This window comes from Pezoporus occidentalis, unplaced genomic scaffold (genome assembly GCF_034315485.1).
Source record: "Pezoporus occidentalis ecotype Australia unplaced genomic scaffold, CSIRO_AGI_Poc_V1 ctg66, whole genome shotgun sequence".
In the NCBI taxonomy this organism is placed as follows: domain Eukaryota; kingdom Metazoa; phylum Chordata; class Aves; order Psittaciformes; family Psittacidae; genus Pezoporus; species Pezoporus occidentalis.
Genome location: NW_026916009.1, coordinates 1085371 through 1108076, shown reverse-complemented (window position 1 = coordinate 1108076; position 22706 = coordinate 1085371). Strand labels below are relative to the sequence as shown.

Sequence of the window (22706 nt, the reverse complement as noted above, 5' to 3'; positions counted from 1 at the left end):
CTATGTGCGGTATACACTAAAGAAAAATATCTGTCATTGAGGAGATCAAGAAATCATAGCTGGAGGATTTTAGATATATACAAGGATTAGGGACCATCTGGAAAAAGGATCATGAGAGGGAGCGTCCATGGTAAAACATTAAAGGAAAGGCGGAGTGCTTAGCATGCCTGACCCAGATAGCTTTGTAGGCATCGTCTGCATAAGCAGAGTGCAATTTATGGGTCAGTCTGGAGACTCTGATATACCTGCAAAGCACTAAGCCATCTCTGGAACATCAAGCAATCCTTCTCGACAGTGTTGGCAAAGTATGAGGGGGAGGCAAATACGAGCAGATTGAGACTAGTAGGTGAGTCCAGACGCCTGTAGCCAAGGGTTTATGTTCCCCTCCTCCTCCTGAACAAAGGAGAGGAGGGAGGGCTCTGCTCTAATCATCATTCTGGCATCCATTTTAAGCAAATCCTTTGTGGTCAAGAGAGGGAAACAGCCACTTATACACCCTCCTCCTTCAGCTGCTAAAGGTAATGCAGCTGGCAGCTACTCTTTCCACTGAGTCTTCTCCCCTCCCTGCCGTGTTGCTGGAGAGATTGATTTGTGATCTCAGGGACTGAAATTTCCTCTCTCCTTGAGGCCCCCCAGGCTGCTCTGGCCTGGGAGCCCGCAGCTTTTCCATGTGTAGAGCAAATCTTTCAGTTTTGGGGAATGAATGGGTAAAAACTTTTAGCATCAGTAGCTTATATTACTGGACAGTATAAAATAGCCTGGAAGGAAGAAAGGGAGAAGACAAAAGAAAGTAAACGGAAAACTGAGGATCGGTGAGAATATTTTTAAAACCCTGCACCTTCAGCTGTGATGCAAATGGTCTTTTCATGGGTTTTGTGCTAAAATAGACATTTAAAAATCACTTCTATTAATTAAAATTATATACACTGGCCTGGTTACAGCAAAAACAGATGTTGCCGTTAGCAGCAACGAACAATGGCTGCAAACAGAACATCTAATGAAACCTGAAGTAAAAGAAATCACTGCTAAAAGCTAGAAGTAAACAGAATCTGGAAATGACATACTATTAAACAGAAACCAGTGATGGTCCTTGAAAACTTGCCTTGCTCTCTCAGATAATCAAAGGCCATACTGTACCTTTAGGCAGAGCTTTGAGCAAGGAGAGATGAATAAATTGCATTGCCACAGGAGTAGCCTTAGGGTGGGAAGAACAGAGAGTCAGTTTAAGTTCCCAGGTGTTCAGATGAGTAGGCAAATGTAACACTCTTCTGTGCAGCAGCTGCATACTGTCCTGGGGAGCCCTCCTGAGGAAGGGTGACAATGTCTGGCCTCATGGTTAGGAGAGCAAATCACCACTGCAGAGCTGACAGGTGGCATGAGAGCATCCCACAGACATGGGGTCTGGAATATTAATTTAACACACGATGCACTGTATCAGAACTAGTTTGACATACCCCAGGATCTTAACCTGAATCTCCTTGGTCAGTGGTGTAGTAAAAGGGCAGGTCCTTCATTTTCCTCTCAGGAGGAGAATTCCTCATGTATAACTGCTACAGATTTTTTCCAAAAAATCCCTCTGAGGTAAAAGTTAACCTTGACTGATTTTCAGGGTAGCCTATGTGCTTCTGCATAACCTCAGTTTACTATATTCCTTGTTTGTACATCGAGCTACCCGGACATGATGAGCAAGGTCATCATGGAGGGGTGGCTCAGACCAAATCCCAGGTGACAGTACACAGCCAGAATCATCACGGAGTTTATAAAGAAACCTCCAGTTCGTACTTTAGCCTTACTATGGAGGAGAGCCCAAGGCTGGGCAGGCTTTCTACCATCTCATTGCCTGATAATGTTCACTATCACAAAACAGCTCTTCCACAAAGTGCGGCATCTTACTGCACTGTTGCAGAACAGAAGAGCACCTTGTTCCCTTCCTGGATGTCCTGGGGAAACATCCTGCCATCCTGGCACAGAGGTTGATCCTGGCCAAGGTTGACCACAGACAGAACAATAATGAAACTCTGACAAAGTGATAAATAGGACCTTAGTGTTGGTCATGGACCAGAAAATCACCCTTCATACAGAATGAGGTTGAGACTGGAGTGAAGCAGACTTCAGTAGTCAAAGTGAAAACAACGAGTAAGAATTTTTGAGATACGTGAACAGAAATAAGAAAGAAATCTGGGGTTGTATCCACCAATGCTTTTAAGTTAGCTTCAAAAGGCTTTTCTTCCTGTAAGTCCTAGTGATTGTATCACTAAGGTGTCTATATAACTTCGTGGCAGGGGACCATTTTAAAGGTATCTTTAAACATGTAACTTTTATACATAAATCTCCCCTGAGGCTCGATTTAGATTTTCCTTCCCATCTGGATTTCTCTGAACCTACCTTTGGTTGTTGTTCTGGGGTTTTTTTGAGGATCTAATTTCTGCACCTGCCAAACTTTTAAGAACATTAATATCCTTTGGACCTATTGAGACAGAGCTGTCTCCTGCCCATACTGCAAACAGCGCCTTGTTATCAACAGCTCTTATGACTAATTAACTGTAAACAAATCATTATCCGATTGTGAGCAAAACATTGCTTCCCACACGGCAGGATGGTGCTTGGCCCTCAGTGTTCAGCTCTTGTGCACTCAGCCTTTTCTTTCACAGGCATGCATACATTGACAGGTATACCTGGTGTCAGTAGAACCTGGAAGGATGCATAGGTTGTTAGTGCATGGGTTATTGCAGCCCGGCTGCTGCTGAGAGAACTCTACCAGCCCTCCCTTACCTTTCCAGCAGCAGGGACACTTCCTTAAAAGAAGGGGGAAGGAGAAGTGTGATTCCACCTAGGCTAATTGAAACTGGATTTCTCCCAGCTGGTTCCACACTTTTATTTTGATATTACAGGGGCATAGTACTGGCTATTCAAGACCACTCTGCTTTCAGATCCTTTTAGAATACAGATATTAAAAAAAAAACCAACAAATTCTTTTGTTGAGATAGATCAATATAGTTGTATGAGCAGAAAGAAGATCCAAAGTGAACTAACGATGGCGTCATAAATGGAAAATGAGAATCATCTTGCTTTACAAGTCTATCTCACGATTTTTTTATTATTTCAACTTTAAATTAGGTTCCAATTAAACTTTTGCAAGAATTGGATTTTATATTGATTGCAAACAGATTTTTTTAATACTGTATTTTTTTTAACATTCTCCTGCAGTTCCCAAGAACGTTTGTTAGTTTGCTTTCCCTTTATTCGCCAACATTGTACCACTGAGACTTAGCAGGGAAAGTGGTTTTATTGATTTTCATTATCCGAGCTGGGAGAAATGCAAAATATAAACAGCAGGAATTATGACCTTTTTTGCCATTAGTAATTGAAGGTTTTACTGGTAACAACATTCAGTAAGTAGCAAACAAATACATTTTACTGTGTTAGCAGAGAAAAAGTTTGAAAAAACACAAATCAGATCTCCAGGGATTATGAGACTGATTTAAATTATAATGTCTTTTCTTTTTATCTGGTTCAACTTTATTCCCAAATCCATTCCAGACTGAAGCCCAGGACAAAACACACCTGTACTAATAATTTCTTCATGCTTTTTTAGGACTTTTGGAATGAACCTGAACTCAGACTGTGTTCCTTTTGCACGATTTCTTAATGGTAGAAAAGAGGCTGAGCCAGTAGTGCTTTAAAAGCATCTTCTTTGGCAGCCCTGGCTACTGATGGCAAATAGTTAAATGCCTAACAGGTGATAGTGTACAAAACAGGCACTGCTCCGAGCCAAAAATTAAAGGTCAAAACTTGTGTTGTCTTGTTAGCAGCAAAACCAGGAAAAATTCCTTTGTGTTTTCAGGCAAGTTGCTTAACCAGTCCATGTCTGCTGGCACAATACTTGTGAATCTTCACTGACATTTGCTGACTATTTTGGGATCATTAGATAAAGCCTCATAGGTATAAAAGCAAAGTGCTTATTATCCTTATTGCAGCTTCCAGTTATAACAAAGAAACTGTAAGAGCCACTCAATTTAGAAGAAGATTAATTCAGAAGTCTTAAATTCCTCTGGCTGGTGCTGTGCTAATGCAATACCACTGTGGGAAAGGCCAGGAGGGAGGGCTGGGATGCCAGTAGGGCTGCATTACTGGTACAGTATCTGTGCAGGAGGAGACTCCCAGCAGTACCAGTATGACCTGGGTAAGTCACAGAGATGTGACCACATCACTGTCCTGTGAAACAGTGCAGATGAGATGGAAGCTCTGCACTTTTACTTGGAGGGCTGATCTATCACAAGTGATGATGATGTTATAAAGTGAGCTTATACCTGGTCAGCGCCTTTTGTTGTGGATGTAGCTTTCTGATTTGGTGCTCAGGAGCTTGGGAATGGAGTGGATGGTCCTGATGGCCATAGCCTGTGTGGAGAGGAGCCAGAGGGGAAAACAGTCAATTCAATCGTAGTACAAAGAGACATGAAGAGTGCAGTAGATTAGCTAAGGCAGTCATTTGGGCAAATGACTTACTGCACTTGATGAAAGTGGAGGTCTGGTCCATTCCCCTTCTTGCTCCCAGCTGCAGGGCCCTGTCCTCACCATCCAGCCCACTCTGGGGTGTGTCTGACCCTTCTCTGAGCCACCTTAACTTGCTAACAAAGCAGAAAGCAATCCTTTTCCTTTTTTCAGTGTTCATTTTCTACCAGACTGATGAGCTGAAATGGCTCATGGAGATATCCAAGAAGCATCAGGTGGTAAAGGGCAATGGGAGGGCAGAATGACAACAGTAGTATCCTTCAGTGAAAATGAGCTGTTAAATCTGCTCATCCCCTCTCAGGAAACTGATACATGAATGTTATGAATATTATCTCACGGATATGAATATGTATTTGTGTCTGAAGTTCTTTATAACTAAGCCACCTGCGAAGTACTGTAAGCTGGTATAAACCAAAAAAGGCTGCTGTCTTGCTGTGCCATGCCCTCCCTTGGGCCAGCACAGGCTTTAAACCCCATTACAGAACTGAGCTCTGATTTCTCCTGATTTTCTGGTTTTTGCAGAACAGATTTGGCTGAAAGCTAATCTGGCAAAAAAACTAATTTCCACAGTATCTCATTGCACAGGGCTACAACTGTGCATGCTGGCACATGAAAGGGAATGGATAGGAACAAACAGCTGTGGCAGGGAGGGAGCAGAAGTCTTCCTCTGGGGGGCAAAGCCAGTTTATGCTGCTTACAGCATTAGTTGGATGATGATCTCCTTAAAATGAAATATGGTTTAGATTTCTGTAAAGGAGCCAAGCAGGCAGCCCCTCTTCAATGCACAGCAGTATAGTAAAACCAATTCTCATTATTAATCAGTTTTAAAAGTTGTTGTATTTTACTCTAAGTTTAAAGTGGGCATACGGATAACAGTGATGACCCTATTCTTGGAAGTTTTGCATGCCTGACAAGGAGAGGTGTATGTGACTCTGCAGCTGCTTTGGGGGTTAGGATCCTTCAGCTCTCAAAGGTTCTTGGGGTATTTTTTTTTCCAGGGAAGTATTTTTTGGTCACTGTTCATGATGATCCCATGCAGAAACAAATGATGTAGGGATCTGATAAGCAAAACTTACCTTCAGCTCTCTTTCACCCCATTGACACAGGCTGTAAGTTTCTTAAGAAGTGCTTTATGGGGATTCCAGTTCAACTCTCTTGGTACTCCCGTACTTGGCTTGCCGTGCCAATATAAGAGCTTTCCTTGCTGCATTTTTAGCTACATCGGAAGAACTTGGTTTTGGAAAAAAGCGCCATCCCCTTTGCACTCCCCACCTCAAGAAGACAAACATCATGGCCAGCCCTTTGATAAAGGAAAGGGTTTCTATTCAGACAGTTGTGTAGACTGAAGCCCCAGAGACAGTTACTGGTAAAACCCTGATATGTAGGTGTTAATTGTTACCAGCTGGCTTCAAAGGCTTTCAGACTGTTTCAGCATAAACAAACATGCAGTGCACCCAGAACACAGTAATGTCTTATTTGTAATACCATGCATAACTTTCAAACAAACACCATCAGAAGGTAAACACATTGGTGATTCCTCTTCAACCTTTCTTTCCACCCTCTTGTTGATGTGTGAGAATGAAATACAATCTCAGTTTCTGTAAGATAAGCATGCGCATTTAAATATAACCTTTTCTTTCTGTAAGTCCTTACAGTGTAACCACTGACAATTTGAAACCTGATGTTTATGCTTCAGGTATGGCGCTGGGGCCAAAATTGCTTTAACTTTTTCCAGACGTATCAGTTGGTCCAACACAAGACACCATCTCCATCAACAAGATCCAGCCAGCTCCAGTTACAGTACACATCACTTGTGCTTTCAGGACTTGAGAAAAACCTGTTCATACCACAGGTACTCCTGAATGTGCCAGACCTTGCCCATAAACAGAATGAGAGGGAAAGGGAGGGAGAAACAGAGACAGCGAAGTCTTTATGTTCACAGTCAATTATTAACCTACACCCCCCTGCTCTCTGTAGCCAAAGCCATATAAGCACAGAGAGCCAGGCTTCCTACCAGCACATCAGCAGCTGAGACAGAGGAGAGCCTTTCAGCTCCTCCGGCATTCTGCTCTCACTGACTCAGCTCTGAGGCTGCTGTGTGGGATTGCTCCCCCTTGCCATTTCTCAAGAGCAAAGAAAGGTGTGAGGAGCTGTTGCCTCCTTGCCCCAGGTTCCCCTGCTGCTCCCTCCTCACAAACCCAGCTTAGGAATTGCTAGGAGCTATACCAAGTCTTTCCTTTTCCCCTTTCTTGGTTATTTTTCATGTGAATCATTTCCATAGCCCAGCTGACCTGCTGGTCCCTCCGGCAGTGGAGAGGAATAATTATGTAGCATGATGAATGCTTTATGGTGGCGCTGACCCACAAGAAACTACTGAGCCCTTCCCTGCTGTTGGGAGCCAGCAGTGAGCTGGCTTGGGGCTGAGCCAGCATGGACCCAGCAGTGGGTCAGGATGGCCACATGGGCTGACTCCAGGGAATCTTTCTGCTGCCTTTAGCATATCCAGCACTGCCCTGCGTGCCCTGGAGGTGTTTCTGGCCTGCTATCTTACCCACCGTGTTTCCTGAAGAAACAGTATTCCTGTTCCTTTGCATTGCTGCTTTGCTCTGGAGGGAAAAAGAAGTCTTTTTTTTTTTTTTCTTTTTCTGGTTCAAAGCATATGGGATGCACATTTGTGCACTTGCACATGCAAGCACACGCACATACCCAGGAAAGCAGTTCTAGATAAGGTTTAATAGACTATTTCCCTGTGATTTGCTCTGAAATGCTGTGGGCTGGTGGCAGACATCTCCAGATTTGAAAAGCCAAAGAGGAATTACTCACCACTGCAGCAGTTTCACACTCTGCCTATGCCTGCTCCTGAGGAACCAGCATAAACTTTCTGCTCATGGGAGTTTATGTGGCATTATCCCCATCTCATCCGCAAAGTTCACTATTCACTTTAACCACCAGCTTAGGCTGTTTTCACCCATTCCACTGAAACCCTGGTATTATCATTTGTTTGTGTTTTACACAGCTCAGGGGCTGGATGCCTTTTTGAATGTTAATGTTGGTGAGACATTTACTGCAGCAATAGTCCCCTTGTACTGTATGATGTCATGCTGTGGTTTGAGGTTTTTATGCAGTCTTTTCTTTCCTTTGTGGTGATTTTCAGTTGTACACATATCCGTGTGTATATTGACCTGTAATCATTGTAATGGTGTTGGGCTGCCTCATGTATTTGCACTATGTTGCATGGGATCTGGTGGCAGGTAAGATACAGGGGACACTACTCGGTACCAGATGGTACAGAAAGATGTACTCTGCAGAGTATCAGGTGTTTGGAGTGTGCTGCAGAGCCCATTGTGCGGGTTGTGTGGCTTTGCCACGCCACATGTTGAAGGGTATGAGCTGTTGCCATTTTGGGCTTACGAATTTCTTTGTGTGTTGCTGTATGCTACACAGTAGCTGTGGTGCTTGCCTGCACGTTGCTGTGTGGTATAGGAAGGCACGTGTGAGGTCTTGTGTTGCTACCTCGGTAGGTCAAGGGTGCGCAGCACACAGCTGTGCTGTGGCCTTGGTCATTGCACCACGGTGTAGGTTACTGTGCATTACTTCTCTCTAGCTGTGTTTGCGTGCCCAAGGGCCTGCTCTGCTTGTGTGTGCTCCGTGCTGTGAAGGCCACTCAGCGAGGGCTGCGCTGTGCTAACAGTGGCACAACCCGGTGCCGTGCAGGCAGGGAAGGCTGTAAGGTACTTGAGGCGTCATTCCCTCGCAGGGCTGCGCGTTAGAGCGCGATGCCCCTGTAGAAGGCCGTTACAGGTCACTACCGGCAAGGACAGGGCAGAGCGCTCCCGCATGTGTGCGGCGTGGTTGCCCCGCTCTGCGCAGCGGCGGGCACCTGTCCCCGGGATGCACCGGGAGGGCGCGGAGCTGCCCGGCGTTACGCGCCGCGGGCCCTGCGAGGCAGCGGCTCCTTTAAGCGCGGCGCTGCTCGGCACGACCTGCCCGGCACCGCCGTGCCCCGCGCCCTTGGCCACCGGCGCCGCCGCTGCCGGCCGCTCCCCCAGCCGCGCGGGGCCGCCCCGCCCGGTCCGTCCCGCGCCTCCCCGGAGAGAGCCGGGCGGGGAGGGGCGGGCACAGCGGCCCGCGCGGCGGAAGGAGGCCGCGGCCTCGCTCCCGGCGCTGCCCGCGCGCGGTGAGGCGCAGGCTCCGCGCGCACCTGCCGGCCCGCCCCCGCCGCGCCGCGGGGCCGGGGACAGGCACCTGCCGGCGCTGCCGGGCCAATCGCACCTGCGCCGCGATACGTCCCCCGCAGAGAGCTCCGGCCGGGCCGGGCAGCGCCGCCGCGGAGGGCGCCGTTTCTGGGCGGGCAAGGCATGGCGGTCCGCTGAGATGAAAGTGACCGTGTGCTTCGGGAGGACGGGCATCGTGGTGCCCTGCAAGGACGGGCAGCTCCGCGTGCGGGACCTCACCCAGCAGGCCCTGCAGCGCTACCGCAAGGCCCAGGAGAAGGTGAGGGTGCGGGGCCGGCCTGCGTAGTGGGGGGCGGTGGGTAAAGGTCTGCGCGAGGGGATGGCCTGGGGGAAGGCCCGGGGCCGGTGCGAGGGACGGCTGGGGGATCGGTTACCGGACGGCGGGAGGGCTGGGTTGGAGGGGGTCCGGCGGAGGCCCCGCAGCCCCACGGGGGGTGGTCCTGGTGGTGCCTGTTTCGCGTGGGCCCGTGCTGTCGAGTCTCCCGCCACATAGTTGGTGTGAGCAGCTGATGCTGGCGGTCGGGGGGTGCGTCCCACTCGGTTAACGAGCAACCATGGTTGATTTTACGTGGTTTGAGGTTTCTTATGTTGCTGCTGTGCGTGCTGACTAAAAACTTCATACAGACACAAGCATAACTTATGTTATTTTTATGAAAGCTTGTGTTTTCTGGCATTAACTGTTCAGTGTGGTGCTATCTGCACGGGTAGTGACTTCCTTTATATGAAAGGAATTTGAGTTTTTCTTAGGTTGTACCTAATTGAGCATAAAAATACTTTTTTCTGTTTCCTTCAAGAGGCAGGTGCTGCAAGCTAATGGGATAATGTTTAATATGGATGAAAGGCCTAATGGTGCAAACACTGCTTTGTGTAAAAGATGCGAGTTACAATCCCTGAATTAAGGCCTTGTAGGATTGTTCATCCTCATAAGACATCTGAATAAAAAGTACAGCCGGTGGCTTACGAGACTTTTTCTGTGCCCTGGGCTGGTTTCTCCTGTGCTCCATCAATGCTGTGACATCCTGAGTGCAAAACTGGAAGTAAAATTCTTGTTCTTGTAGGTTTGTTTTGAGGAAAAGTTGCTACTGATATGTGAAATCCATCATGAACAGCTGAGACTGCTCTGTGGTAGAGGTTATCATGGTCACTGTTAGTCTTTCTGAGCAAGTGGCCTGCTTTAAGCTGCCTTAAGAGTCATAGACCTTTAGAAATATTTTGTGTGAAAAGTCTTTTTTCTAATGAGTATTGCGTGTGTGTAACAACAGCATAGTACTTACTTATAGCATTCTTGGTGTTGTTACAGCCAGTAGTCTGTGAGATCTTTCGCACCAAAGTATGGTTCAGAGGACTAAAACAGATATGAGGTCTCTTCAAGAGTGGGGTTTGTCAGAAACAGAGTTAACTCTCAGCTTGACTTGAATTTAAGCATTTTAAATTTGATTTCAGCTTTGATTTGTGGTTGTGATGATGTTGGAATTAGTGTTATGATGATGGCTGAAAGGTGGCCTACTTTGTGTGAATACTTCAAATGCCTTTCCTTCTTTCCTGGGGGGGGGGGGGGGGGGGGGGGGGGGGGGGTGATTCCTTTAGAGAAGGGTGTCTACATTTCTAGGTAGGGCCCTGACTGTTCTAGAAGGCTCACTAAGCAATTTCTAGGAGAGCAGTTTCAGCACCAGAAAGGTTCAGGTAAATGCCAGAGTTTTATTGTGCTGCAGTCCAATAGTTTTTCATGATTTTATATCTGATCTGCTATTTGGGTAATATTTGAAGAAAATCGGTTTTAGGCTAAGCAGTCACCTTCTGTGTCCCGCTCATTGTCAGGTCAGAATCATCCAGCCTTCCCTATAGGACAGCCAAAGGGCAGAGTTCACATTTCTGACCATGGTGTATTTCCTGCCTTTGTAAACAAAACTTTTCTCTGGCTGTTTCCTTATAGAAGTCTTGTGTTCCCTGCTCTGCATTGTAGATGGGTGAAGTGGATATGGGCCAGTTTGTTAAAGAATTGCTGTTCACCTTGAGGAATGGTGATGCAGTGCTTGTACAAGGACATGTAAAGAGGCAGGGTGGGGGAAGCAACCAAAGGACTTGAAAAACAGAGAACAGGTTTTCATTCAAGTCACTGAAGAAAGTTTTATGACTTCTGCATCCTCTCCCCCCACATTCACTGGAAATTTAAACAGCTCCCTTCCAGTGCTTTAGTTAGTTAGTTTTCAGTCTATATGATTTATGGTGAAACTAGCCAAAAAGATAGATGAATTTCCTCTTATCTTGACAAGCATCATTTAGGGTTAATGCTCTTTCCCAAGGCAAAATTTGAGGGGGTAAAATAGATCATACAGAAGTCACAAACAATTAGTTTTATTACCTTGTGAAGAGTTTTTGTTCAATTTAACAAGGATGGATTGGGTGTTTGGCCATTTTCCTTCTATGGGCTCTTTCTAAAATTAACTTTCTTTACAAAAGTGTAGAATCTTAGAGAAAAGAGCTGCTTATCTCAAGATAATCAGCATTGAAAATCTGCTGTGAGGTGTGGGAGCATAAACAAGTTTGTGTTAACAGAAGATTTGTTTTTCTTTTCAGAATATCTAGAATGCTTGGAATACTTCCTGTGGCCAAATGCTAATGCTGCTGTGTCTGTTGGCATGTTAAGTGTTCTTTAATTTTGTTTCAAGTGTTAAAAGCTTTTATAAGAAGGAACTGGAGAATGGGAATGTTTAAAGTGCCTGAAGTATTTGTAGAAGGGAGGAAAGTTCATACAAGGAATATCATCCATTGTTGGAGAATGGAAAAGGAGAAAGGTAGCTGCAATACAAGCTTTAGGAAATTTTTATTCGTTATGGTACTGCCAGATACCACAAAAATGTGTGTGAGAGGCTCTCTGTTTTGGGGGTTGTTCTGGAAGCCTGTTTTGCTATTACGCTGCAGTCACTTGTCTGATAGTGGAAGATACAAGGTTAGATATTAATCAGTATACATGTATACTGTAAAATATTCGAATTTGTGTGTAAAAATAGCACATTTTTAAATAGGTTTAGACTACTCGGCAGTGCTTTATACTTATAATGAGAGGAAAATCGATGCAGTAAATTACTAAGTCTGTTTCTGTGAGACTTTTGGTAAATAGCTGAGAACTCAGTTGCTGATTGTAGCCTGCTGTGTTTTCTTAGCAAGTTTGATTTGGTTTCTTGGCTGGGCTGTGTTGGCAAGGTTTGGTCATGAAGGCTCAATCGTTCTGTTAAATGAAACAAAATATTGGGCCAGTTTCAGCTGAAAAATCAAGCCAGTGATTATTTTGTGATGCTGCAGAGTTTAGCAGTGGGGTTTAGAGGTACTGTTGCAGTTCTGAATGGGCAGGTCTTGTCTGGTGCACTGAAGGATACAAGTATCTGTCTGGACTTACGAACTATTTTCTGCATTACAGTATCAATTAGGAGATTTCTGTGTTCTGGGATTTTATTATATAAATAGCCTTAGATAGAATCATAGAATAGTCTGGGTTGGAAAGGACCTTAAGATCATCAAGTTCCAACCCCCCCTGCCATGAGGAGGGGCAACTCACATTAAACCATGTCACCCAAGACTCCATCCAACCTGGCCTTGAACACTGCCAGGGGTGGAGCATTCATAACTTCTTTGGGCAACCTATTCCAGTGCCTCACCACCCTTACAGTAAGGAACTTCTTCCTTGTGTCTAGCCTGGACTTCCCCTGTTTAAGTTTGAACCCACTAACCCTTGTCCTATCACTACAGTCCCTGATGAAGAGTCCCTTCCCAGCATCCTTGTGTTTAAGAAAATGTTCAGTTGTGAGAATTGTAAATAAATTTTCAGGGAAGTGACTGTCATCTCAGAAAGTAACTTGTGTTTTAGTGGTACAACGGATGCTCAGTGGTACTTTGCTGTGGCACAGGATCTGCTTTAGTTGCAGTTTAGTACTGTTGTGTGTTAAGGCTTGCTGCTGACGGGTGGATACAGTAGGATTAATGATTCCCTGTCAGCCCAGTCCCTTAGTACTTCTTGTAACCGGTGGTTTTGGTGCCTTGGGGGAGCACTTGCATGTCATCTGTTGTATTTAGGATTCTTTGCTCGAGTGAGAGCAGATGTACTGCAAAATACTTGGGTTGCTGTGCCTGGTGGTGCGTGTGCTTCTCTGTGGCTATAAGGCATAGCCCATAGATGTAAGACAAGGTACCTCACTGATTGTTTTCCAGTGAGTTGTGAGAGACCTTTTCCTTGTTTGCTTTTCCCTGAGTACGTGGATGAGAGAGGGAGAAAGAAGGGTTCTGGGTCAGCACTGAAGGGTTCCATATGCTCTTGTGATGTTTGGATCTGAGTGGTCCTTTTGACAGCAGTTCCTCAATGCATGTGGGGCTAAATGCATCCAGGCTAAATGCACCGTTTGGCTCATGGTTCTCCCCTTTGAAATGTGGCTTCCCCCAAGTAGGAGACAGTATTTGAATTGGTAGCTTTGTAGCAAAGCCCTTGGTTCAGCTAGAGATGCTAGTTGGCTAACTGAAAGGTCTTTAGTGCTGTTGGTACAGAAAGCGATGTATGCCCTGGCTCAAACTAGCAAGTGAAATCCGCAATGACTTTTCTCTAAGCAGCAGTGAAACTTTTCCTAGGAAAATGTATAAAAACATCTTGCCTCTCCTAGGGTTTTTTATCTCTCTGGAGGAGCCAGAGGTGGGGAAGTGGTGTTTATCATCTGTGTACTATTTTACTCATGTTTGCATGCATGGCAGTTAACTTAGATAACTTGTCTGAAGTGACTACTTTGGCTGTTTGAAGTCTTGTTCGTAGAAGCCAGTTGAGTGGATGAGACATGGAAGCCATGTAGCAAAGTTAATGAGCACTGCAATTTCTTGGTTTCATATCAGTTTTAAATATGTCATTTTAAGTTGTATTCTTGAGTGGCTCACTTAGCCTTTGTGGGCTTCTCTTTAGGAATGCTGACACACACAATCAAATATTAATTAACTGTCTTATAGGGACTTGATCTCCAGTTGTTGTTGGCTTTAGAGTGTATCCGCTGATGTGAATGTACAGAAACCAGCGGTTGATTCTGGAAGGTAATGGTAGTTTTGATTTGCAGTCAGACTGAGTAGAAAGCACTAATACAGTGACTAAGTTGATTCAAGAATTGTGCATATTTGATTAGAGCAAAACCAGTGTGTTGTTTTGGATGTATTGGTGATCTTTCCCAAGCTGGATGCCTTTAAGGAGCTAATGCTGCAGATTGACTGTCTCAATAGTTTTATATATATATTTATAATTCCTACTAATAAAATACTTTTTCCTTTTCTTTCTGTTCTTGCCTGCCCCACAACATGACAGTTAGTTTTCTGGAATTATGTATTGCTATTGTAAATCAGCCAGCAAGCAGAAGGAGTACTGAATGTTCTTGTAGTTTCTCTAAAAACATCGGGGGTAGGGAAGAAGACAATTTACTTTGACTCCAAAATCTATGCTTCTAAAAAAATATTTGCAAAACCACAATAGATGTCTTTAGAAGATGTATGTGGGAAGTTTTGAAAGAAATCCTTTGTTAGAAACATTTTTCCATTTTGGGCAAATTGTAAGTATTAGCTTTATAAAGGCAGAGTAATACAGTTATGTTTGTGTGGCACTTTTGTCTTGGACCGGGTTACTAGGCTTTTTTGTGTGTTTTTTTTTTTTTTTCTGTTTTTGTCTCTTTTTGCCTGAGTTTGTTTTAGAACGTTTGTGGGTTTTTTTTTAACCCTATCCCCAGTAAAACATAGGCTAATCCATAATCTTTGTTTTACCATAGCAGTTCTGGGCTTTGTTTTTAAGTACTGTTTTGTTAGGAAATATTTTAACTATTCATTCTCATATTTGCCTTAGTGTTAGTCAGCTACAGCATGTTAGTGAGCTTTTACATTGTATTGTAAACTGATGTATTTCAGTCAACAGCCTGGTTATCACTTTGCATTTAGCCTTCAGATTTGTTCACTGTGATATCATACTAAAAAAGAGTATAGCTTCATACACTGCTTTTCCATTACTGTCATACGAGTTTATGGGTAACTGACTCATATAGAAAGGCCACGTTAAGTGGGGTGGAGTAAAGAAAAGAGAAGGAGGCAAATGATTTAAAAAAATCTGTATAAAACAAACTGTTCTGCCTTAGTAACACTCATGATCAGGTTTCATGGAGACTGGAAATAGCTTTTCAAGTGGCAGAATTTTGTGTCTCTTACAGAATCTTCAGTATCACTTTTACAGTGATGCTGAAAAACAAAGTTAAGAAGTACCTACCTTTTTAACACTTTTGCATCGAATGTCTGTGGTCACTAGTGATGTGTAATGAGATTTTTGGTAGGCTTCTAGTTTCCTTTTCTCTAACAGGTGTTTATAATCCAAAGAAAAACTGCCATTGGACTTTGTCAGACTTGTCATACAAAATGTCTTACGGAACATTATGTACTTATGTAACCTGAAAAAGAATGTTTTGGATCCCTTTGTTCTTTTTAAGAAGTAGATTACTGCCAGTAACTTGGGCTTTTGGCTGAATACTAAGTTACCTGATGTTAATGTGTTTCAGTGGAAGTGCAGAGCTGGATAGAACTGATGGAAATTCAGTAGGCAAAATGAGAAGAATGATCTTGAAAATACTGCAGCTCAGACTTGAGTGTATGTGCTAATACAGTTTTCATTTTTGCCTTCCAAATCATATTTATCTAGTTCCGAGTACTACTCAGTAGCTATTACAAAACCTTTGCTGTCTCTCAAGTAGTAACTGAATGTTTAAATAGTCATAGAAAGGAACCATTGAAGAGCTGTACAGAGTACTCAGGAGTGACTGCTTCCTGTCGCTCTTTGCCCAGTTGAAGACAAGCCCTGGGTAGTCTTGTATGAATTTATGAAGAAGGAATTTAAACCCCAAATAGTATTTTTTGGTGGTGTGTTTATTTCCAATTTGGGAAGCAGCATGTAGTATGGGAGTCTTAATGTAAAAGAATACATATAGATTCCTTCTGGCATAGGGTGGAACCAGGAGGTGCTTTTGCTTGCTGCATAAAATGCAGCTGTAATATTTCCTTCACCTAAGTATTTCAAAAAGGAGGATTGTGTTCTGTCGGTATTTTCTTAAAAACTTAATGTTTTTAACGGATACAGCTATTTGGAAATAATGGTTCACGTTATGTGCTGATACTTTCCCCCTTACTTGTTCAGTGTAATAGGTCAGTTGAATCACACCACACTGTGCATTCTGCTACTGAAACAGCATATTTTCTCCCCGTTGAGCAGAACATTCTTTAGGCTTTTGTAATGATGCTAATGTCATAACTGCAGCTTTTCTAGGCATGAAGACCTATTGCTTCATTATTGAAAACTCCCTCTAGCCCTGTATTAAGATGCCTGTGATTTATCCTTAATGACTATGGTAATGCTAAACATCTTGAGCAATTAGTATTGTTGAAAACAGATTCTGCATTGTATTTTTATATGTCATTCTTGAGTCTTGCTTATGCATAAAGATATACCCATTTTATGTCATGGAACTGACTAAACAGAAATGATGGGCTCATGTGAATGACTTGTTGCTAGAAGCAGACTTGTGAATTCCACTGACCTGGATACATTGGTAAATGAGAAAGCTGCTTCATATAAGGAATTCAGAAAATCGGTATGTTACAAGAACTTTTGGAAAAAATGTCCGTGCAGTAATTCCATAGCATCTTCCTCAATAAAAGTATTCTTTGATCCATTCAGGTTACTCTAAGTCTTGTCAGTACTTTTATTTCTCATGTATTACTTCAATACCTGGTATGTAAAGAAAACTGTGTGAGATTACCGATTCCATGGCATAGGACTTTTTTGGAACCACTATCCTCAGTTTAAAGAGGAAATATGTATTACCTGATTCTGTAAAAGTTTCTTCTTATGCCTAGTGATTGTGCTATAGACGCCTCCTTTAAATGAACTCTTGTAATGTTTTAATGTCATCAACATCTGTCTAGCTTTCTAGTGTAAACCTGTAATTTTTATGCCACCAGTACATCCATTCAGAACTAATGACTTTGCTTTGTTGTGGCAGGTGCCACAGCACTATTCCAGTGCTTAAATTTGCTCTTGGGAATGCTTCCGAATTGGGAGGTTTAGACAAGTTGCTCATTGGTTTCGTGAGGATGCACTGGCAGCATTTATTGCCAGTGAGACCTCTTACTTCAGTGCTTTTCTTTATTGGTTGCTATATATGCATGAAAAAGAAAACCACAGAATGCTTGAAAGAACATGCTTCTTAGAGCTGATAATAAGGGTACCATTTATATGAATGGTAGATAGGAAGATGAATGATTGTAGTCTAACAAAGACTGATATTTGGAATCAGAATTCAGTCTGATGGGTAGAGGCTAACAGCTGGCTCTGTTTGGGCTCTTAGTTTCTTTTGCATTTTCTGGCTAGGGATTCAACTTCAAAGATAAGACTCCATTGAGCCAAATGGTTTTGCAGTACAGCTTATCTGATAGAATGTTTTCCAGATTCCCAATGAAGTACTAGCTATTGGTGAATCTTAACAGGCACCCTCCCTATAATTTTCCTTTCAAAAAATGCAGTCATTTCTCAATCAGTAGAAGAAAATGGGGTGCTTAGAGTAAAGGGGAATTTGACACAATTGGAAGAAGATCTGAGACTTGTATTCCGGGAAAATTGTCTGTCTTTATTTTTCCTTTGAGTAATCAAATTTTTCTGTTCATCTTTCTTCCCTAAAACCTTAGAATACTGTCAGATTGTTATACTGATACTATTTCATTCTCATCAATCTGTCAACAGTTGAGTTGATCTTTATTGGCAGACTTGAGTGTCTTGAGGTTTAGATTTTTCTGAGGGGAAGAAAACCCCATATAATCATCTCCTGTTTCTTTTAATTTGGGTGTCAGTGTACAGGTCAACTAAGAGTAGTTTAGAGTAATCTTTTAGCTCCAAAGAGTTTAGAATACAGTATGTCTCTATTTGGACCTTTGAAGGAGAGACAGGTCATAAATACTTATGTAACTCTCTGTTTGTGGTGGATTTGGCCTGTGTCCAAACTTTGGAATGCACCTTGAGCACCCACCTGTAGACCATCATACAGTTGAGGGTTATTTCTTTTAGTTTCGGCATCGATTTATGCTTTCCGTTATCTGTGACAGGTTGTGGCAGTTAGTGTTTTTTTCACATCTCCCTGAAAGTTACCATTACAAGGTTCTTTCCTTCCTTTAAGTAGGTAGGTGATCTTCAGCTGTTGTAGAAGATGACTGGTTGAAAAGATGCATGTACTGCTCTGCAGCTGTTCTCTTCGGTGGTGTGCCTGTGGGCAGGCAGAGTTAAGCACATCTTTATGCATTTTGGTGGTGGTCATGTAGAAGTAGCTCCTTATTTATGTTTTTCCTCAAATTAGAAGCTTTGAGAGCATATAATCTTTCCTGGCCTTTTTTCTTTTTTGTTAGTCTTGTAGTGCTGCATGTCATTAATGGGATAAGGCCAGAATTTCATGTAGAGGGTTTGCGGTATAATTGTGCCATTTTTGCGTGTTTTAAGGAGTCCAACTACTACTGAATGTAGATACCATTCACTTCAGTCCCTGTAGGTGGCATTTTTTGTTGAATGCAGTTCTTAGTGCACAGTTTGCCTGCTGTGACTTTTGCCTAAACTGACTATGGTAATTTTTTTTAATAATCCCCTGTGATACTCATTTGGTGCTGAATTTGATGGATGGTATTTAGAGTGTAACAAAGCATTCTGCTAACATTCTGTGCTTGCCTACTTTTTATTTCTGAGCCCCAGCCAGAATTGAAAGCAGACTGTAAGCTTAAGGCTTAAGACTTTGGTGTTAGTGGCAGTGTTGTCTGTAGACTGATTTAGATACAGACCTTTTGTAAGTGATGAGTTTTATGAATATGGAAGGTAGCATGTGATCTGCGTAACTCAACTAACTTATTCCTCCGTAGCTTGGTGTAATTGCATGTGCTGCCAAACCCTGCAACTCCTGCCTGGAGGTCAGTTACAAAATGTCTTTCCTGTGGATCCCTGGTTGAGCGGCTTTTGAAATTCTCATTCTGCCAGCTGTGACCTTTTCTATAAGGCTTCCTTACCTAGTACAGTAAGGATTCTGATGGAGGATTCTCATCTTGGAAGTTTTGTTGGATTTATCCTAGATGCTAAACATCACAAAGGTAGGACAGTAGTGCACAATTAGAAGAAGCAACAAACAAGGCTACTTACGACAGCGTGTTTGTAGCTCTTCCAAAAATAGACGTAATTCTGGGGTTCTGCAAATCTGATCAAAGTGAAGTTGCTGTTTTGTAGCAGTTTAAGCCCTGAAAGGGTTAGTCAGACCTTTTCTCTTTTATGGGCAATAAGGCCTGTGTAGTTGTGTAATGAAAACTGTTCCTCAGTCTATCCAGGGCAAAACCAAGTAGGTAACTTCCTCTGTTGATACTCTGGCCTACGTCATACTTTGTTATCAGTAAATTGGGTGATCGTACTGCATCTTGCCTGCATGTTTTTAAACTGAAACAAGCTGCTGCTTTTAAAATAAATAACCTTGAAGTCTTCCATTCACTACTTAAGTTATTTCTTTAAAGAAGCTCTTACAAATTATCTTGCTTTTTGTTTGAACTACTTGAACCGTGAGTTAGTCTACATGAAAGCTTATATGGAAACCAGAAGTCATACAGGAAGTTGTTTTCTTTTCCCTGAGTAAAGACTCTTGCATTTAGGAAAAATATATCAGTATTTGTTAACTTTGCAGGAAAAAAGAGGCAAATACATTATTGCATCAATCAAATATCTCTGTATTGTGAATACTGTGAAAATAGTTTACCTCCAAACCATATTCCTTTCATTCACAGTGAGTCAAAATTCTGTTGTCTATAACAATGAATTTTATTGAGGTACAATTTTTTTTATCCTAATAAATAAAATATTTGGCTACAGTAAGGGATTGTCAGCAATCACTTAGGTTTTTTTTTTTTTACAAGCTGGTTTATTTCATACTGAATAAGGACTTCCGAATTTGAGGAGATACCCAGTTGCTGTAGTGTGCCAAAAATGTGGCATACTTTGCTTTGACTCATTGACTTCAATTGCATTTTCTTTAGGTTACTCAGTCTACTGAGATTTTATACAGAAATTGTCTTTGTCTTTTCTGCTCCCTGTTCCCACTCAGTAGGATAGTGTACAACAGCATGCTAATATCAAATTTACTTTATTGGCATGTTTTTCAGAAGTCTGTTTCTAGCAGTTGCCTTATTTAACAAATATGGCATATGTTTGGGCTTTTTTTTTTTTTTTTTTTAGCGGATGTTTGAAATTTGGCTGTCATCTTCTGCTTCTGACACCTCTCAACCTGGTCTTTCTCTGCCCAAAGAATGGAGGCTTGGAAAGGAGATTGCTCCCTTGAATTGAATCTTCCCATGTCTTGTGTGGGGTAGAAAGACTTGTTGAAAATTTTGAAGGACTGAAGGGAGTTTACATGCTCAGCTCCCAGAGAATGAGGCTCATTTTAAAACCTAGCTGCTGCCAACTCACAATTAATTTTCCCCTGCTGGCTGTAATAAATGTATTCTGAACAAATGTTCCAGGAGTTCTGGCATTATAAGCTACAAAAAGAAAACTCCCTGAAAAGCAAGAAACCTGAAATAGTTGTGTTGGGCAGCAAAAGGGAGAAGGTTCATTGACATTTTGACATTGTGCATAGAGAAACACCAATGTTTGCATAGTAGTGTAGCAGTCATGGTGTAGGTGTTGTTTAGACTGCTGTGAAAAAGGAAGATAGATTAGTTTTTGGAGGGGGGAAGTAGATGCGTGTGTGGGGAAAAGCATAATCTAATGTGAGGGTCTGTTTTGGCACATGATAAATGATGACATCTTTATGTTAGGCAAGAAGATTAGCACTCAAAGATCCAGAAAATATTCTGTATTAATGTTTTGGGAACGGTTACTTGGATAGCTCTCATTCAGCTGCTGTCTGATGGGAGGTCCTAGCTGTACCTGAAAAACCCTAATAGAAACCACTCCACTGGCTTAAAAAATAGCAAAATTAAGAACGACTTTTTGCTCAAAATATTCAACTCAGAAATGCTTAAAAGAACATTTGTGGCCTGTGCATTTTAAGTATATGACTTTTGAGGGTTTTTTCCTCCTTATGATTACTGTTGTATTCAGTCCATTTATTGTTTGAAATTGTGAACAGAGCAAAATTGCTCTAAACTCTTACCCTTTTCACATACTTGAAGCAATATGGATCACATGGGAGTGTGCCAGTATTGACCCCTTAATCCTTGAGTCTGGAAGAGTGTTAGTTTAAGCCATCTTCCATTTAAAGTGGATTTTTGTGTTGTGGGGGAGTGATTGCAGCAAGTCAGAAACTGAAAGGAGTACATGGTTTGCTTTTGTATATGCAGTGTATTTTTCCTTACTAGACCTTTAAAGTAGTATTAAAAATGTAGTGCAAAAGTTGGACTGTCATCCTGCTCACTCTTTTCATCCTGCGTGTCTGCTAGCTGTACTTGCAATGTGTTTGTTTTACAGCAGTGTTCATTACCATTTAACTCTGAATAGAGGCTGAATACCTTCTTTGGTTGTGGTTTTTCATATATCATGACTTTTGCAGTTATATGTATATATATATTGCCATCATATTCTTTCTTGTCTTGAAGAGTAAAATACATATTCGTTGCTATCATCATTTTATTAAATAAGCTGTATTCAAAGGGACTAGAACAACACCAGGTCTTTTTTTGTAACTTCAGATGTTTCAAATGTAACATACATCTGGCAGTATGCGTGTATTGTTTGGCTGACACAGCCACCTCTTGAATTCAGTGAAAGTGGAGGAGTCTGGCTTATTGTTCATACTGCAGTTCATTAATGGCTGTAGATACGAAATAAGCATCTCTCTAAATGGAAGTCTTGGTCAACCTCTGACTCTTGCCTTAAGGGTTTGAGAACAGACAATATGAAAAAAATACCAGCTTCTTTCCAGATGGCTGAATGCTTGATGTGTCTTTATGTTTAGCTGTCATTCAAATGTGAATGCTGTGGTGATTATAAGTGTCTTCCATTTTTCTGGTTTGAAATTACTCTTTTATGCATTGTATATTTAGAGATTAACTGTTTGGCTTACCACTAGGGTTTTTTGTGAAGAGGGAAAAAAAAAACCCCAAAACAACAAATTCAACTTGGTAGTATGGCAAAATCCAAGATGTCAGTGTTCATAAGCAGACTTGACAGTGCAGGTCTTAGCTCCACATCCCATATTGCAGACAGTAGTTGTTTTGAAATTAACATTTGCAAAGGTGTTTTTATTTCAGTTTTGAAACAACTTGTGTGTGATAAGGTTCATACAATTGTTTTTTCTCAGTGAAAAATCTTCTTCTGCATCAGTTTTTACATGATGGTTTTAGATAAACATGAGTTAATACTCAAAGATGCAAGCTACAGTTTAATGATCAAACTGTTTAATACTGTTGTAATCTTGCTCAGGCTTACTTAATGAATTTTTAAGTTTGTTTCTTGTTGGTTTTTGTTTTGGAGCCTAAATTCATAGTCTGTGTAGATACCACTAATAATGCAGGCAAAGCTGTTGCAGGTTCTGTAGGAGGCCAAATCACTTACCTTATGTGACCATTATACCAGCAAATTCTGATGTTATCATTTTTCTATTAACTGACAATGGCTGTTTCCTTTCTTAGTAGCCATTTAAAGAAGAGAATCAACCGTTTCATTGCATGTGCTGGTTTCCTTTTTTCAGGCACCGCACAGAATGATAAAATTTAGTGAAAGCAGATCCAATTATTTTGTTGAAAAGCCTTCAGCATTTTGTGGCTGAACTCATCACTGAATGGCTCTTTACCCGTGTTTGTGTATGTGAGTTGGGAAACTGAGATGTAATCACCTATGTTAATGAGAAGGTAACATTACACTTGAAGTTCTGTTGACAGTGCATTGTGATAAAG

General features: G+C 42.0%; 1 protein-coding gene across 5 annotated transcripts in view; it reads left to right on the top strand.

Annotated features, from left to right (window-relative positions):
* The first annotated feature begins 8692 nt into the window (after positions 1-8692).
* PARD3B (par-3 family cell polarity regulator beta) overlaps positions 8693-22706 on the top strand; it is a 426397-nt gene continuing 412383 nt past the window's right edge. For 3 of the 5 annotated variants that reach the window (XM_062640652.1, XM_062640653.1, XM_062640651.1), the window contains exon 1: positions 8695-9006. In XM_062640652.1, coding sequence (XP_062496636.1) covers positions 8887-9006 — 120 coding nt within the window. In that variant the 5' untranslated portion in view covers positions 8695-8886. Of the gene's footprint in view, positions 9007-22706 lie in introns of all 5 variants that reach the window. The other 2 variants (XM_062640655.1, XM_062640654.1) reach the window with 2 other exon arrangements.